At 39.6% G+C, this 19,878-nt stretch overlaps 1 protein-coding gene across 1 annotated transcript in view; it reads left to right on the forward strand.

Annotated features, from left to right (window-relative positions):
- The window catches only part of cerk (ceramide kinase), a 37,460-nt gene that overhangs the window by 1,520 nt on the left and 16,062 nt on the right, over nt 1–19,878 (forward strand). Inside the window, exons 2-6 of the mRNA XM_035672897.1 lie at nt 10,576–10,713; nt 12,308–12,430; nt 14,871–14,996; nt 15,646–15,712; nt 17,535–17,680. Of these exons, the coding sequence (XP_035528790.1) occupies nt 10,576–10,713; nt 12,308–12,430; nt 14,871–14,996; nt 15,646–15,712; nt 17,535–17,680 (600 nt within the window). The remainder of the gene's footprint in view (nt 1–10,575; nt 10,714–12,307; nt 12,431–14,870; nt 14,997–15,645; nt 15,713–17,534; nt 17,681–19,878) is intronic.

Here is a 19,878-nt window from a genome sequence, read left to right on the forward strand (position 1 = left end):
CAGAATCCAACCCCCCCCCCCCCCATGGTCATTGTGACAAGAGCAGGTCACCGGTGTATAAATACATATATATTTATCTTATCCGGTTTTTGAGTGGAGCGTGGTTATCGTTAGTAAGCAGTATAGTCTAGTTAATCAGTGACTAGAAGACTGCAGGAATATTCCCTAATGTCTTTGCACCTACCTCAGGTGCTTTTTCCTTTTATTAGATAGGACAGCTGAAGAAAGACCCGACAGGGGGTAGAGAGAGAAGGGTTGACACATAGCAAAGGGCCACAGGTCGGATCTGATCCAGGGTAGCTGCTCAGCCTTTGTACATGGGGTGCCAGCTCTACCAGGTGAGCTGTCCAACCGCCCCCAAAAGCAAAATATGTTCCATTTCTGGACTCATGTTTTTCATGTTGTTGAATTACATCATGGACTGCAGATGCATTCCACACTTCCCTCTGCGTGCAGTTCTTTCATGAGAGGCTGTACAATTTAGCAGCTGCCTGAGACTAATTGGTGAAATGTCCTTGAGATATTTTGTTTTTTTCTTGAGTTGGCAGGATTGTGTGGTGTTTCAACACACCAGCCCCCTTCCCTGCATGGTCACAGGTTAAGGGCCCGCGACAGCAGAAGTAATGCAAATTAATAAGTCTGTCAGGAGTACGTTTATTTGTCTTTGTCGCTTAGAACTTTTCCCAATTCCGTTTATTGAAAATATGAAATAAAAATGTGACAAGCTGGGATATCAGGGGAAATATAATAGACGGTGACATGTTAGTTGGTACAAATGTAACATTTTCTATCAAGTAACATTTAGAAAGTTAAGAAAAATCTGCGAATCTGCAGCAGCACTGAGAAGACAGAAAAAGTTAATCCCAGCTGATAGCAGAAAATCATGCAGCATGACTCAAATTTGACAGCTCTTCTTCCGCTTGTATTTTCCATTTTCTTTGCCTAATATATTTCAACCTGACGCACAAGTGCCATAAATGCCAAGAGGAATTGTTATGAGTGGTAAACATCACTCTGGTCTTGATGCTTCAGATAACAATAGTGGACCTAACTGCTTGACATTTAAGTGGATTTGGTCGAATCAGAGCATCCGTCAGTCAGATGTGCTGAGTAAAGAACAAGACAGGGGATCCTAGCCAGGATTGTTATTTGTTTGCACACAGATTCACTCTCACAGACACACAAACACAATCCAATCACTGAGATGGCATGGCCTCTGAGCATAGAGCAAATCTTATGTCCACATAATGCCTGAGTCACTCCTCTGATACAAAGCACGATCCCATCTTGGAGGAAAATCTAGAATAAATCATGGCATATGCTTTAGAGAGCATCTCCCCTTTCCTCCAAATCACTATGCTTAGCGAGTAGTACTTCCTCAGGCCCTCTAAGCCTGGATATCTCTCTTGGCCAGAGGGGGGTTTTAGATATTTGCTTTCCCATATGGCAGAGCTGGATACAGATCCAACGCGTTACCGTCAGGGATTGACTTATAGAAATATGGGAAGTATTGGAAATCAGGCTGAAATAGGGTATCAGCATCACAGAATTTCCCCTGTAATAAAATCCGATAGCAAAATCCTCAAGTAACGAAGGTAAACAAAGCTACACCACTTTGTGCATCAGGCGCTCACAGAACTACAGCAAGTCTCTAAGGTTTTTAGAAAAAGAAGACTACTGCCATGCTAGCAGCTCTGTGAGACCGAGCTTTCAGCTGAATTCTGAGCATCAGTGAGTTTAGCCTGTTAGCATGCTAACATTTGCTATTTAGCACTAAGCACAAAGTACAGACAAGGCTGTTTGGAATGTCATTAGCTTTGCAGCCACATAGTCTTAAACCAAAGTATAGGCACATTTTAAGTTTGACCTGATGATTTATACAATTCATCCTGGGAGGAACACGAGTATTTGTTTAAAGGTGCCTTAAGCGAACTGGGATTCATTGTCTGGGGACCATGAATATCTGGAGAAATTGTTGTGCCTATCCATCCTGTAGCTATAGAGATATTTCACAGAATAAGTTAACATTTTGACCCTTTGGTAGCACTAGTTGAAAAATCAGGGGATCAACAAAGTCATTAGGCTTCATCCCCTGGGGACCATGAATATCTGTACCAAATTTCACGGCAATCCAGCAAATAGTTGTTGAGACATTTGACTAAAAAACAAAAACGTCAACCTCATGGTGGCACTGGGGGATAAGTCAGGGCATCACCAAAGTCATTGGGGCCATCCTCTAGTGACTATGAAAGTTTGTACCAAATGAAATTACAATTTATCTAACATTTGCTGAGATATTTTACTCAACCTGACATTGCCATGCTGTTAGAGTGGCTAGCAGCACATGAAAACCGAGATTCAGTGCATTTTGTGTTACAGGGTTACAAAAAAAGTGTGCAAGTGTGAAAATAATGACTGCTTTTGGCATTGGTAGTAAATTAGCAGTATCACTGTACCCCTAGTGACCGTTCTACTGTTATAGCTTTCACCTTTGCTGTCCTTACCTCTCCATCTGTTTGCCTAAGCATTGGCTTTACAAACCCATTGTGCCTGGGAGAAATCCACGTCTTGTTTGACAGCTCACTGCCATGTGTACCCAGGCAGATCTGCGCTTTGTAATCTAAAGCTGGTGCTCAATGCACAGTCCTGTCTGTACATTGAGAGACGGCTGCAGAGGGAGGGAGAGAGATACAGAGGAATAAACACTGCCAGAAAACGACAGCTGGAGATTGGGTAAACTGCGGTTTATACCGCATTACTGGCAGCAATACAGGGCCTTTCATTACATTGATTGTGTTTATTTACCTGCAGCTTGGGTCAATAGGAGCAAAGAGTAGGACCTCTAAAGCTAATTACACAATGAATCAGTGACCTGGATGGTGTGGTTGAGTGACAAAGAAGTGCACAACTATCCTCCCCGTAGGGCATCCACCTTGTTCGATAATAAAATATTGCAGCACAACACTTGCATACAACAAATATCCAACACGGGGCAAGATAGTTTAAGCTTAAGCATTAGGTTGCATCACCCCACGTGTTAAACAGTTTTATCAGTTTCACACTCTCAGTTAAATCTTATCCCCTCTCTTGCACCCGTGTTGCGTGTCACTTGGAATGCAATGTGTAAAAGCAAAACAGGAATGACAAAAAAAACAACATAAATAGTGTGGAAACGGCTAAGAACGCAAGCTTTTCTTTAAGCTTGTGCTGGCTGGTCCTCTAACACATTGTCAGTGCCAAACCACAGTAACAATAAAGGGATTACATACTGATCCACTGTGTAAAGGGAGAGGTGCAGAGAACAACAGCAGAATATGAATATGATGACAGCTTGTTGTCACAGAACTAAAGGAAGGTGAGGCCGGGTGCTGTGCTGTCAGAGACATATACACAAACACAAAATCTCTTGTGCACACACACGAATATATAGGATATACTGAGTTAAAATCGAATACTGTAAGATCATCTCCCAATCTATCACACGCTTCCTCATTTTACATATGGGCCGAGAGATCGTCTGGGGTTTCTTCAACACCCATGTGCGAAACGTTGAGGGTGTGACGAGGAATGCAGAGATGTTATGAGGTACTGTGTAGCAAACCAATATTTTCAGTGGAATCCTGTCAGGTGTGATGCCACCCAGTTTTAGGAAAGCAGGATGGGCAGGAAGAAGAATCTAATCAACACATTCTTCCCAGATTAATCATCATCGGCGCAGGTACCTGTTGATCCACCATAAAGGTTCAAAGTAGTGTCCAAAGTTTGTACAAATTTGGTCAGAAGTTAAGGTGCTGCTACTAATTGTACCAGGGGAACCCACCACCACAGAGACAGAGAGTCAACCCTCAGCAGGGGTGCTTCCGGCTTGACTCCACAAAGGCACATCCACACCAGCATTTAAAATGGCCAAATTGTGTGCAGAAATCAAGTTTATTTCCACAATCAGTGGCTTCACTCGAGAAGACGAAGTAAGTCTGAACACATTTCTCATGTTCATCTTTGGTGAAATTTGACACTCACATTTGAACCTCAACCAAAAAGCAAGCTTGACAGCCCTGACTCTTAAGCCTGATCCAAGATATAGAGCACAAGTACAAATACGCCTTTTGACTTAACTGTGTGAATTTATTGTCCTGTTAGCAACAGAGCTAACAAGTTTGTTGACTGACCTTCCACTCAACCTTGTTTTTCTCTCTTAGCTGGACAAAAATTCCATAATAACCTTTCAGTGTACTGTACTTAAGTGGTCTGAGAGAAAATTAAACTCTTTTGGCTCTGTTCTCAGGTTTTAGAAACTCTAGTGATGGGAGACTTAGGGCAATCCCAGGTCATTTCAGAGGTTGTTCTTGTTTTGGCAGGGCAAGAGACTCCTTCTGCTGACGTTTGAACTTGTGGGCTTGGTGGGAGAAGCTTTGCGGAGTCATACGAGGGAGCATGAAGAGAGGTGGAAGGTTTTCAATAGGTTAGTGTAGTCCCTGTCTGGATAGCACGAGCCCACCAGCTGCAGTACTTCCCCAACTTGCCCTACAAGTAAACAGTATCTCTTGAAACCCTCCAGAACTTAATATTTCACAAAGAAGTGCAAATAAATTTCAGTGTACCAAAATACAGTGGTAGGAAGCCTATGAGGTATCTGTTTATAAAAAAAAGTTGGATTGTTTATCACTTGGGGGACATAGTAGTACTTTTAAAAGTATGAAAGGTAAGGGTACAAAAATGTCTACCCCTGCCTTTCAAGAAGGGTACTATATCCATACCATATAGATTCCCCCCAGTCTCCAACCTTTTGTACACCAAAAGTTACAATTTGGCTCCACCCTTTCCTGAGTGTGCGTGTCTGCCAGAGTGAGCAAGAGCTTATGAACCATGCTCTTGAAATACATGGTGGATAGTATTTCTACCAAAAGGGCTGGATTTAACTGACCTCCTAAGCTCCATTATGTTAACACAAAGATCCCCTTCCTTCTATTATTATAGGATACAATTATTGCAAAGACCAGTGGCTCTCAGTCCTCCTCAAGTACTGCTGGATTTTTAGCATTCTAGGTAGTTAAAGGGCCACTTCATTAATTTTAAACTTTACGCCTATGCTCTTCTGATAATATGACACACTTAAGCAAACCACTACACTAGCATAGGCTGCTCTCTGGCAGACAGCAGTGTCTCCCAGATCATACACCTCGATGATACACTGAAATAATCTCTGTGGTTAAACTGGTCACAGTCTGTTGACATAATGCAAACCTAAATTTAAGGAGTCACGTGCCAGAAAGAATGGGAACCACTGGTGTGTACAATCATGTGCGATAAAATTCACAATCTGCACACTGGTCCTGGCCCTTTAACAGATTACAACAGCGCACCGCAGGTGTTAATCCATCTCATGTGGTTAGAATGGAAACCAGTAGCACCCTGAGCCCTGAGGACTTGGATGTTTCTGGCTCAGTAGAGAAAGGCACTAACAATGCCAGAGTTAGGGATTACATTCACACTCGGGGCAAAGGAACGGACTGCCATTGCCAAAATTTGAGCTCCATTCCCTGTCTTGCACATTGATAGAGTTTCACGTGCCAGGGTTAGCGAATCATTGTTTGGGTTGCTCCTTGTCCTCATTTCACGTGATTGTGTCTCTGAACTTAGACTTACCTTGCCAGGTTTCAGTTCAGGTGTCAGTTTCCTCACGTGAGAAGGTTATGTTGTTTACAGTCGTGTGCCAAAATGCATCTAATACAAATGTTGGACAAAATTATTTTGTGAATTTCACAACGATAAACATTAGAACCAAATGGATCTCAATCCAGAGGTACAAAGGTTGTAATGTTATAGAAATAGGAATGCACTTATTCACTTTCTGGAAAAGGGAAAACAGCTAGCCTTGGTTGTGTCAAAAACAAAATTAACCTACTAGCAACTGTAAAGCTTAATAATTAGTACTAACATCTTGTTTGTCTAATTCATGTAAAATATGAAGTGTAAAAACAGCAGACAGCACGTTCAGCCTTCTTCTTTATAAACAATACAGTCAGAGATTAATCTTTTATTCAAAACTTGCATAAAGAACTCGGCTGTGACTTTATATGAAAACATTGATATCAATATCACCTGGCATTCTCAAGTGTTTACACTGGGCTCGCTAGGAATCATGAGTCAGTAACACAAACACAAAGTGCCACACTTGAGGTCACGCAAATTTAATCACTTACGCCTCCAATATTGTAGAAGCGTCAATATTAATGTTTGTTTTTAATTTTGTGCTCTAAATCTGGGTTGCCCTCCTCATGACTGATTATTTGTGGTTTGTCTCTTGGAGATGCCGGCGCCCGTCCTCTTTCACTTAGACTGATAGCTGAAGCAGCAGTAATGTGAAGTACCAAGCCACAGACTTTGAATTCTTACACTAATGAAAAACAAGTAAATGACTGGAAAAAAAAAGCAAAATGCATAATTGCTACTCATTCTAAAATGATTGCAGAAATGGAAGCTAGACATAGACTTTTACGTTACCCTAAATGACACCAGTTCTCTTTATCAGTGTTCTCAGGTTTCACCTTAGCTTTGCAGCAACAAAAGAAGCTCCAGACATTAGAAAATAAACCTTTTTCTCCCCAGTTCCTAAAAAGCNNAACTCACTGAGCCCTGTGGTATGAATAGGCAGCACACACTGGCTGACTGCCAGTGCTAAGATTCTTTTCAAGCACAAAGAAAAGTATGTCAGAGCAGAGCAGAGAGGATCTGCCTTGTATGGCCGAGGGCTTAGCATGTAGCTTTGGGACTGCACTGAGCTAAAAAGTAGGGAATTTGTGTGTGGCTATGTGTGGGATTATTGTGTACTTGTGTGTGCATATCTGAGCTCGTGTTTATGTTTATGCCTCTATGAGTGTGTGTGTGTGGGGCAGGGTTATTGGAGCAGTGTTAGAATGTGGGAATGTCAGCTATTGTTTCCAGTTTCTTCCCTAACACAGTTCACTGGGATTGTTGGCTTTGAGCTTGTTTCCGGGGTTAATTTGGCCAAGTTGTTCAAAGGACAGACCTGACTGGAGACGCAGCCTGTACTGACTCAATGATGAATGTGGGCTTTTTGTCCTTGACAGAAGTAGATTTGCCTACCAGGCTAACTGAGAAAATATTTCATGCATTTTTCATTTTCTTCATCGTAAACCGGGGAGCTTAAGATAACAGACATGTAAATATGTAAGATACAAGATAAGATATTCTAATATATTCCACTGAGTGTTTTGGCACAATTCGGGTACAAGTTTGGTGCTCAGATATGAAATAAACAGCAAATGCAAGATTTCATGTTGAATTATCTCAAATCTAATATGATGTATTGTAATCTTGGGTTCATTACAACTATAGTTGCCCCTATCAACACATAACACTTAAGATAATCTGCTTTTGCTTATCTGTGTAAGCTTGCATGAAATGATTTTTGACATGTTAGACCATCCTCCTCAATACACTGTGTCTATTTTGTCAGCACATCTCAGTGATAAGTCTGTATCAGTATAACATGTTGCTTAACAGAAACAACAGTAAAAGTAATATCTCCCAGCTGGGTTTTACTTTTCATAATGTCATGCACGTGTCATGCGGTGTGCTTAAATCAACATCTAAAAGAATGAACTTCTCCAATGATCTGTTTGTGTAAGATACTCCCTTAAGACTTACTGTAAACATCCACAGTAGTTGGTCTGTGTGATATATATTTACTTAAATCTCATTGTCAATAATAAGACATTACAGGCTGTAGACTTTTTGACATGTTGCAATGAGCTTCAAGGTCCTGGTACTGCTTATCCTAGTTCCCTGTCACACTTGCATGGCTTACTGGGACACTTGAATAGAACCTAAACTATTGTTAATGTTATTAGAAAGCCCTGTGCTTTTCATAATATGACAAGTCAAAAAGTATATATACAGTATATGTACATATAAAATATAAAAAAATCTGAAGGTTGCTAACCTTAGCCACTATAAGCTACTGGTCATACCAGACCAAATAATGCTATAGCACAAATCTCTTCACCCTTATAGATTGAGCAACGCTACATTTTATTGCCTATGAACAGTTAAAGGCAATAATACATACATTGTAACGCATTACAGTGATATGATTCCCGAATATATATTGAGCTTGGGGGTCGACTTTTTTGCATTTTTATCAGGAGTTTGATGGAAGGTCAGTTTGGAAAGACTGGTCCAGTACATGTTAGCTTAACAAAGAAACTGGGCTACCAAAAGTGGAGAAATGAGACTCCCGATAAATCCAAATGTATCTTTTTTACATGTTGTGTCTTCATAGCTGGCTTACTAACGTAGCCACTGTTCAGCCTACATTCAAGAATCACCAGGGTTTTCTATAGAGTTCGAGTTTAAGCAGCTTCACTGTGAGGACTTCAGTTGTGCTGCGTGCAGTCACCGGTGCTAATGATAAGCTAACTGTACATGGCAAGTTAATACTTCTAAAGAAGAGGCTGGCTGCTTGTCAAAACACAATGTTTTGTCTTATTTTCTATTTCTAAATGTGTTCTACTGAAGATATGGTGTATGTCTGTGAAGGCTTTGGAGGTTCTTAAAGGCACCTTTAACAGAGCTGGTGACCCAGAACCTCAAAGTTACAGTACTGGGTTTTTTTTATTTCCACTCTCGGTGAGGTGAATTGAGAACTCTAGATATTACTTGTGTGTACTGTTACATGGCTTAACAGGATGAGCTGTTTAGAAAATGGATGGAATCTATAAGTCACAATAACTTTCAGTATTTCCATTACATATTCTAATTCAACACCAACAATCACTTTGGCAGAGCACTAGATGCCATTTTTCAAATAGTTGGAATGAAACTCCTCATTCTCTTTTTTTTTCTGAAATAAAGCCATTACCCACATGGCCATAACTCTTCCTATTTGTCAAAGTGTGAATATCGATGGCCATAAAGTTATTCATGCCTGCATGGCGCATCATTTTTATTTGAGAAGGAAATGAAATCCTATTCCCTCAGACTCCCAGGAGAGAAATAATATGTCATGCCTCCCTCCCATCCATTTCACCATATCAGCTGAATACATTTGTAGGAGAGACTGGAATGTCTGTATGTGATGCAGTTGAAGAGGTCAGTTAAACTCATTGCAAGTAATATTGTCCTTTCCTAGTACAAAGTGCACTTTTGAATTTGTTTTCCATTAGCAACGTAGCTATCTTTTGTGCTCAAATGCTCAGGATTTCTGGATTTAAATATTGAAATGGTTCACGAGGGAAAGCTATATCATATTATAGCATCGCGGTCCTGGAATTAAGTTTTTACAGTCCATATCTTGAATATTTAAGGTGTTCTTTGATGATTTCATTGCCTTCATCTGTATTCACCCTCTGTTTCATAGTATGACCAACTTTTCCTCACTCAAGAGTATAGATGTGGAAGAAAAAAAAATTTCCTGACAATTCCCTTTTAATTTTCCAATCTCTGCCTTTAAAACAGTAAATTAATACCTGTTAAATTCTTTGATGTCACTAAGCAGCTCTTTAAGGCAGTGACCCACCCCATCTTTTCACTGCCAGGAGGTACCGGATCACACCATACTTGACAAATTCTGTTAATGAATAGACCATTCAAACGCTGCCAAAGTCTTTTATCCCAAAGTCATTTTAAACTGGCAACTTGAATCCCGTTCCCGTGGGGAAAGAAGAACAAGAAGATGCAGTTCCTTCCCAAACACTCACCAGCTCTCTCGGGATATGGCTGTGTTATTTCTCCCATTGATTTTAGTTTGTTAAATCAATGATAGGCTGCCATTCTAAGGTCATCTTAACACAAGATACCTTTGTAACTAAAGCTGATGTTTAATAGGACACCTACACTTTCTTAAACCTTCACTTAATAATTTTTTAGCTTCTTGAGGGCATGTGGAAACAAGCTCTAAACACAACACTGCCATATTATCCTTCCACCTTTGAAGTGAGGCTAACTTGTTACACAGAGCAAGTGTCATTTAATTAATAATACTCTGATATTCATTCTACTTTTAGCTCTGTTTTGGTTGGCTCTTTATCAGCATGTGATCAACTTTGTCTGTGTGCCATTTGGTGCTGAGCAGGAAGCGTATCTGAGCTTTTTCACTAAAATGGCTGCCAGTTAGATCTGGGAATTAGGCTGATGAGAGCCTCGAGACTGAACCTAAACAATAAACAGTAAAGTTGTGGGCCATAAAACCAAAACAATGATCTGAAACGAGCTCTGTGGAGCTTAGGGAACTGCAGAGTCAGGTGATAATTCTTAGTGGGTTTGTCTCTCTGAGTGAACCCGTTCACATTACACATGGCCATGTGACCCATTGTTAAAACACAAATATTGATTATTGCAGCTTTAATGATCTTAACAAAATTATGAATGCTTTTGTGAACAGTGCAATTTGCCAATACTTCTTATAGTCAATTCCACAGTTGCTTTGCTTATCAATGTGTCTCCATGTACATGTAAGAATTTATTATACAGACTGTGTTAGCAAAGGGCATCATGCTTTGGTTATTGTGTAATGCAGTGGAGTAAAATATTAATTTATTTGTGTCTCTCCAGCACACAGCCATGCTGTCCAGGTGTGTGAAATAGTGGCTGTCCACAAGATGGAAGATGGTGGCCAAGACAACACGGACACCGAGAGGAGACAGAAAAAAGCAAAGCAGCTCTCCCCGCTGTATCCCCATGCATTCACAGGTATAAAACCTACACTGCTACACACACTTATAGGACATTCCACTGATTTTACACGTCAAAGTCAGTCAACTTGTCACAGTGAGTACTACTCAGCCTCTGAAAACAGATGTATAATATCTTCTGCGTATGTCTATGGAGGAGATAACGACAAGCTGCATCATGGGAAGTAACTTTTGGCGCTTGACCCATGTAAGGGACTAAAAGCTAAAAGGATATTTCAGCTTCCACTGCATTGACTTTTATCATTCTTTTTTTTTTTATTTGTCTTTCACACGTCCTCCATCTTTATAGAAGTGCAGTATTTAATCGCTGAAGTGCTCCTTTAGGAAAACAGATGCAGTGTCTTTTGTTCCTTCTAACAACAATGCCTGAAGGCAGTTTTCATCACTGTCACTTTCATTTTACTGTAGTAGGTTAAAGCCACATCACAGTTACATTTTAGGTAAGTGTGCCAAGAGCTTGTGTTGAACTCCACCAATCAGAAGTTATCTGACACTAGAAATAAGCCTGTAGACAGCTCCACAGTCTGAAAGTAATGCATTAACAAGAGAGCCCCTCACAGCTTAGCTGACTGGGTCTAAGATGGCAGCATGCCAGTGACTTACGGGCTAATGCTTAATTTTGAGCCATTAGATTATATCCAAACAAGATCGGATTTACATTATTTATCACAGGAAATGTTAAAAATTACCTCACTAATGTGAGCTTTTACTGGCATTAGAGTGTGTCAAGCCTGACTCGACTTGCATTCCCACAATCTGTGGAAACTTTGGCTTCAAAGACATGTTCCATCACTTACATCCCGATTATGTAACTTATTAAAGGATGATTTAACACCCACTCCGAACGTCTCCCTGCCTGCCCCACTGTAAGTACGAGGTACTGTAAGCGATTTGGACTGAAGAACTTGCCTGGAAAGTTAACTTTTCTATCAGATGAAAAGAATGCTTAGTGCGATAATTTGACTTTGAAATGCTTAGTGAGTGAATCTGCTGTCAGAGTGCTTAGTAAGTGAATTTTTGGTCCTTAATGTAAATATTTCAGTAATGTTCCCTAGCAGGATATTTAGAGACTCCATTTCTATTTTTTGTCTGACTATCATCAGAGCCGTGTTTTACTTAACCGACTACTTCTTTTCCAACATGCCCTCATTTCTTTACTCATTCACATATCTGACTGACCTGGCTGGTAAGCATAAAGCCTGGGTTAATTCTCAGGCCAAGTCTGTGTGGTAGCCAGGTAGTACTGTATGTACTCACTGCAAAATGAATAAATGGAAAAATACCTGTCTGCTGACCTAAAAATACATGACCTACAGCCCAAAAATACTATTATAGGTCACAAACTATGATGGCTGTTTGACAGTGATTCTTATCTGGGAAGGCAAGGCTTTATTTAGCACATTTGATGTTATCACATGGAATCAGATGAGGAATTCTGTCTTTTGATGATACCATCTTTCTTTTGCTGTTTTTTCCATTCTCACATTACCTCTGAGGACACCTATGACAAATAGAAACAATCATAATGGCAAGGCATGTTTTTTTCCTTTTTCTCACACTCGTTTTCTTCCTTCTGTTTTGTTTCTCTCCAGTTTCCTACGTCAGAAGGACAAGGCAGCACCAGTGGCGGTGTAGTGATATCACCTTCCAGTGTGCCAATCAGGGACTCTGCGAGCAGTGGATCCAAGTTATCAATGAGCAACTGTCATTACTCGGTACGTGCTGTTTAATGATGTTCTGTACGTACTTTGAACATAATCAGAACATAATCAGAATACATTTATTGACTAGGTGCCATAAAAGTGCCACATGCTCAGTGAGTCCTTCCACAAATACATGTTTATTTGCTGTACACACAGTCTGCACTGCACAGAGCCAAAGGGCAATAAAGGCCTGTAAGAAAAGTGCAATCAGTAGTATATTGGTTACACGAAAGAAGCACACTTGATTAAGCTGATAGTGGGAAATACACACACTGTCTCCTATAGGGACATTCTGGGAATGTTTGGTACATGTCAAACATTAAGACTTGTTTTTGTTTTGTTTTTTAATGGAGAGGGTGGACTGGAAGATGCTGTACAGTATAGTTCTGCATGGAGGGAACCAGCTTTCAGACAATTATAACATTTATCAAAAATCGCTGACAGCAATGTGCACGTGGGATATTCAATGCCATCCTTTTTCTGAGTTGTTTATGGACTACTTAAATGGGATACCACAAAACAATATGTAACATAAGTTATTGTCACACCCGAGGATAACCTGAACTTCTCTCTTCACTCACTATACCTACATGACACTGCTTCCAGTAACTTCACATGCTGAAATCCTTAATAGATGCTTTTATTGTGTCCTACATTAACAGTGTTTGAGGCAAACCAATAGGGAATGATAGAAATAAGTTAACAGTTTACAGATTCATATCACAAAGACCAGGAACCTGTAATAAAAGGGATTAGGTTATGGTTATTCAGTTCAGGTTTCTGTTTCAAAGGGTTAGGGTTAGGGTTAGGGTTGGGGTAGGGTAGGGTCTTTTAATTTACTTTAATGTAGAAAAGATTGTTTAGAGTACACATAACTTTACAACTAAATATCGACAGCTTCATCAAATGTTTGAGCAAACCATTAAAGGTTTAAGCTATATTAATGTCATATTGCCATATTTATAACTCCACATGCTGGTTAGTATAATGAAACCAAGCTGACATCACAGTAAGATTGGTTCCAACATGTAGTGGACTAGAAGTATAAAATAGCATTTAAATTACAATCATTTAAGTACAATCCCTTACAATTTACAAAGTTATTATTCAAGATCTATTGCTGAATGAGATAGATAGATAGATATTCCTTTAATAGCTTCTCTACCCTTCAACCAGACTGTATAGAAAGTGTGCGGGCGCCCGGTTAGGACCTTTGCTGCGTGTCATCCCCTCTCTCTCTACCCCCATTTCCTGTCCCTCTACAGCTGTCCCATCCAATAAAGCCATGAAAAAAAAAGAAAGTGTGCATTATTGTAAAAAGAAATGTCATTCTCTTCAGTAGTATCAGTGTCCTCAGGAGAGCCCAGAGGCAAACCTACCATAGACGTTCCCCTCCTGCATTTCTCTTCTAGACACAGGCACAAACATACAGAATGGATCTAGCCACAACAGTCTGATAAAACATATAAATGGTGGTATTTCACACATTAAAAGAGTCTATTGTCGTATAAAAATACCCTTTGGCTGCCCTAGACGTGAAGCATGAAGATGATGTCTGTAACATTGCTTGAGTCTGGCTTACTGTCCAGATGTGCTCTAATAACAGCACATCATCCATCAAAATGTTTACATCATACATTAGGGGGGAAAATGATAAACCTGCAGATGTAAGGAATTTAATAGGTTTTCCAATGATATAGTAACATATTACATCATCATGGAAATATGATTACGCTATCGGTCACAACGTATTACATTTTTGACGTAGTTGGGTGCAAAACACAGTGTTTTACACTTATATGATTGCAAAGTGGTTCTACAAGATTTAGTGTGCATGTAGCATGTGGAAATTAGAGTGTGAGATTTGAAATGGTCTACTTGGCCTCAATTAGCCTGGCAGGATGAATCAATTCAAGAAAATTAACTACATTCATTGTGAAGATGAAGCCTTAGTGTGTTCAATAGTGCTAGTCTCCGCCACAGTACACCTTTACATCACCCATTGACAATCCATTTATGTAATCTAATGGAACTTTTGTCTTATTGCCAAACAATATTGCACCCTATATTTCTTTGTGCTCATTTAACACTTGATCCCAATCCATTCATTTTCAATTTGAACAGCTGCTGTATCTCAGTTTGTTGTCCTAAACGCAGTCTTCCACAACAGCAATAAACAAGCCATTTAGTATTCTCCATCGCAGCGCTTTGTTGGTTTATCACCCAATGATGCAGCACCTCTGAATTGCTTCACACTCCTCCCATACTCAGTAGACACACCATTTATTTCTTGAGCAGCGTGTTTTGGGCACCAGTCAGTTTGACTGAGCATTTTGAGAAAGGTCTCTGGTTAATGAAAACTTCATCAAGCTGCTGCCAGTTACACATTTATAAAAAAGGTAAACACTGAGCCTTTTTAATGACTATCTCATACCCCTTCCTCACTTTGCAGCCAACCGACCGAAGAGCCTTCTGGTATACATCAATCCCTACGGGGGAAAACGGCGCGGGAAGCGTATTTACGAGCAGAAGGTGGCTCCACTGTTTCGCCGCGCCTGCATCTCAGCCGACGTGATTGGTGGGTTCCTATCCGTAGTGTTTTTTAACATTTAAATAAAAAATGAGCCTCGATGGCCGCCATATAGATCTCCACTGCCGCTGTGGCCTCTCGCAGGGACCGAAGAGGCTTGCAAGGATATGATTTGGCTTATAGTGCCATTAATCACGCCACCACCTTAATGGAAGCTGTGATAGTTGATAAGCTTAGGTATCCAAACACATCTATTATTCAATAAGTGTTTGCTACAGCTACACATAGTCTGGGGTATTGATGGTCCATCAGAGTGAATACTATTCACTCTGGGCTTCCTACAGCTGCTATAAGTTGCAGGATTGTATTTGTCTTGATATTATATGCCTGGTAAACAGATTTACTGTTGAAATATTGTTTATTGTTTGTGTGGGCCCAGGGCTCATTTTGCGAGCTAATATACAATAGTTGAATTAGGTTGTTTTGTGCCACTGTGACTTTGCTTTTTCTGAACATTAATCTGCATGACAGGTTGCCGTGAATGTTTCAAAAGTGCAGTAATTTTCCTTGTCTTGTATTTCAAAATGCCAGTAATAGCTTGCTTGTTGCCAGTAGTCAAGCCACAAAGAGTCTAGTTATTTTGTCTGTAGATTCCCTTTCACTGAACTAATGCTAGCTGTTTCATTTGTTTCCATAGTTACAGAGCGGGCCAATCATGCCAGAGACCACTTGAAAACAGAGGCCAATCTAGATAAATATGACGGGTGAGTACTCAAGCTAGGTAACTGCTGCTTTCAGACTTTGAACACTGGTTCTCCACTGTGACATGAAGTTGACTCGTCTGTTCATATTATAACAATGCCATTGAGAGACTCTGCCATGAGCTATTGCATATTAGGAGCTTGTTATGAGGCCCTGTAATCTGTGTTGTCAAACTGTAATCACTGAGACAAACCATCATCATTTCTCATTCTTAACAACCGGTGTCATTGTGATGACAGATGTTGTCCTGCATTTTCTTGTACAAACTTGGATTTCTTTTGAATTTCCTTTTGTGAATTTTGATCAGTGTTACTCTATTTACATCAGGATATCCCAACATGTGGCAGATAACGATCAGTAAACATGCTGGTAGTGTAGCAGACAGATGGGATCCTTTCTGTTTTGTTGAAACTTTTTACTTCAACTTCATATTTTAGTGTGGCTCCAAATAAAGTTTCAAACCAATCACTAATAATAATAATAATAATAATAATAATAATAATAATAATAATAATAATAATAATACACAAACCAAGATATGCTATTTAAGCAAATTATTTAATGAAGTTAAATCACAAATGCAGTAAAAGCACAACAAGAGAATAATGGCTATGCTATGCTCTTTGAGGCTGTACTTTGAGCAGTGCTGTCAGCATGCTTACATGCTCAAAATAAAGATGCTAAAATGATGATGTTAAGCAGGCATAATGTTTACCATGTTCACCATTTTAGTTTAGCTTGTTAGCATGCTAACAACTGTCAATTAGCAGTTAATACAAAGTACAGCTGTGGCCGATAGGATTTCCACTTTCTGAATACTCAGATTAAGGTAAAATTCTGACCTGACAAATTTAAGGAAACATAGATGTGTGTACCAAATGTCATGGTAATCAGTCCTATAGTTGTTGAGACATTCCAAGCAAAAAAAAGCAAATGTAAACCTTTCCCTTCAATCCTTTCCTTTTTTTTTTTTATATTTTATTGGTTTTTTGGGGGTGGGGGGTATTGCCTTTAATTGATAGAGACAGTTGTAGAGTGACAGGAAAGGGGAAGAGAGGGGGGATGACAGGTTGGAGCCGCAGCAAGGACTCAGCCTTGGCACCTGGTGAGCTACCAGGACGCCCCTTAAAATAAATCTTCGACTTTGAGACAACAGAACATCTGTAAGCTGTACAGAATTTTAAATTTCCACATTTTAAAATACTTTTTGGGATGTAGTTGATTCTATTCCCTAGAACCACCTACAATAACTGTAAAATCCATAATCTATAAATCACTCACATAAGTCACATAGGTTTATGTTATCAACACAAATTGTTCATGATGCTGCAGCTGAGTAAAGGGAGTATGTAAGAATAAAATGTAGCTGATCGAATATGAAGGGCATCAATAACATGAAAGGTTTTTCCTGCCGAGTGCCCCGCTGTCTTCCTGCTTCTATTCATCAGATATTCTGTCCAGCAGAGCAGGGTTAGAGTCCATTATGCCCTTACTCTGCAGTTCGTATTATTTATAGGTCCATTTCTGTAAGGTTTTGATATAGACTTAAAGGTGTAATGCTCGGTGGCACAGCATGATTTTCTTATTTATTGAAGGGTTTTTTGAATTACGTCTGCTGCCCAGTTGTGTTATTGTGAAGTTTTTTTGGCTATGTGGCTATTTTTCCTCAAATTTGTGCTTCCTTGCAAACACATTTACATGAAGTTGACCTCATTATGTGGCATCCAGCCAGGCTACCTGTATGAACTGAAACTATCCTCAACACAGAAGCCATGTTAAACTTGTGTGTAAATTGTTTGTCTTTTGTATCATCTGTCCGTCCAGGGTGGTGTGTGTGGGTGGAGATGGGATGTTTAGTGAGATCTTGCATGGGTTGGTCACCAGGACCCAAACAGACAGTGGTGTGGACCAGAACCAACCAGATGCTGAGTTGGTGCCGTGTTCTCTACGCATAGGGATCATTCCTGCAGGTGAGCTTTGGTCATTATATCACATAAAAACATATCCACTTTTTAACTTTGGTGTTAAAAGCTTTAAAGGAATGTTTTGCTTTGGGAAATACACTTGTTTTGCTTTCTAAGAGTAAGATGAGAAGATCAATACCACACAAATGTTACAAATTATAAGCATACAAATATGGAGTATGAATAAAAAAAGAACAGGTTCATACCACTTCCATGTCTAAAAGCATGATAAACATGAAGCTACAGACAGCAGATGGTGACAGCATCATAAAGACTGGGGAAAAGGGGGAAACAGCTAGCCTGGCTCTGTCTAAAGGTAACAAAATCTGTCTACCAGCACCTCTAAAGCTCACGTGATATATCGGTTTAATCTGTACAACAACCAAAGTATAAAAATTACATTTGATGTTACTGTGTTACGGTTGTAGCCTTAATATTTAACTGACAAATATGAGAGTAGTATTGACATACACATCTAACTCTCGGCAAGAAAGGAAATAAGCATATTTCCCAAAATGTCAAACTATTTCTTTTTAGTTTTTCATGAAATTAGCTGAACACCAAAATTAAATTAGTTAAAGTTGCGTTTACACAAGAACTTTAGCAACCTCAAACTTGTTACGCCTGTCCTCCTATGGCTGCAACAGTCACACAAGATTGAGACAAAGGAAAGAAAATATAATATATCTGAATTACAAACATAATAAAGGAAATTTCCAGCCTAAAAATGTTTGCATTCCTGGGCTGTTTGTTTGTTTTTGGTGGATAACCTACATAAACTTAGAAAACTTCACAGGTAAACTTCTGCTTATAGTGTAACTTGTTTTAAAGCTCACAAGATTGCTCTTCTCTCTACAAGCTGCCTTTGTAGAACATAATGTAATGTTAATATGACGAGTTATAATTTGCCTAAAGGACACAACTTTTGTTTCTCACTCACTCAGTGTCTCAGTCACAAATCAAAAGTGTACAGCGACAGAGGGCTGCAGTAAATATACATGTACAGATACTTAAACATACAGAGTTGAGTTTCAAAAACCACTTATATAGTTATTCTTGCATAAAAATCTCACTTGAGAGAACTGTTGATTTCATTTGTGAACTTCAACCTTGCTGAGTTACATATGAGAATCTCTATGGCAACAGGGCAGGGGGTCCCAATAGGGGCCTGCGAGGGTCAATTATTGCCATAAATGGAAACGTGCATTTAGAAATCACTGTAATTTTTATGAGGATAGATATACAGTGCATGAAGAGCTGAACGAGGCTATCCGGGGCACAGCTTGATGGTAATAGCACAGGGGTTTAAAAATCGGCTGGGGACACAATAAATGATTTTTAGGCCAATTAAAACCATGATTTGGATGTGTTGACTCAAATTCTTTATCCTTTGGCAATCACAGATGAAATAAAATGTTAGCTGTGCAATGTCTGATCTTTTCATTAAACTGTATAAAGGTCTAAGATCTTGTCACCACACTTCTGTTCAGACACTGTCAATGAAAACCCAGGATTGCAGGGATGAAAGCTCTCAAGTCAAGTCAATAATCGTTCCAAGGATGTTTTTTAAATGTCATTGGTATGTTGTTTATTTAAATAGGGATACTAAGCTAAACAAAACCTCAAATTACTAAAAAGGCCAACCCTGAATAACAGTAGGAGCAACAACAATGACAAAACCAGTAATATAAAAATAAGTATTTATTTAGTGCTGGTCCACCGTTGGTGCAGCGACCTTCTAGTAACAAATCTCTAGCCTGACCTCCCCAGACTAATTCGAAACCTTTCAGTTCATTTTCGTTTTCCGGATCCGGGATGGGTGGAATTCAGTTCGAATGCAAGGGTGGCCAGATGCATTTGCCGGAGCAAACAAAGCTAAGCTAGCCAATGAGCTCAGCAGATTCATCTAGTTCCCAGGCTAACAAACATCGCAATGCTGGGTGAAAATCACCAACAAACCTGCGAGTTTGTTCACATCCATTTCATGTAACACAAGTATACACAAAGTATACATTTGTAACCAGCTTTTTACAGATTTACGTCTTCAGTAGGAATAAAAGACCGATGGGCTGAGAATCACAGACGGAGTAGGGAAGTCAGAAAGTATTGGCAATGACCATAAAACACAACATCCCCATTTTAGGTCCAGACTGGTCTCTCTGTCTCTCTCTCTCTGTCTCTTCTCTGTCTCTCTCTCTCTCTGT

This window comes from Morone saxatilis, unplaced genomic scaffold, assembly GCF_004916995.1.
Source record: "Morone saxatilis isolate NCDOM2014 unplaced genomic scaffold, NCSU_SB_2.0 Contig10, whole genome shotgun sequence".
In the NCBI taxonomy this organism is placed as follows: Eukaryota; Metazoa; Chordata; class Actinopteri; family Moronidae; genus Morone; species Morone saxatilis.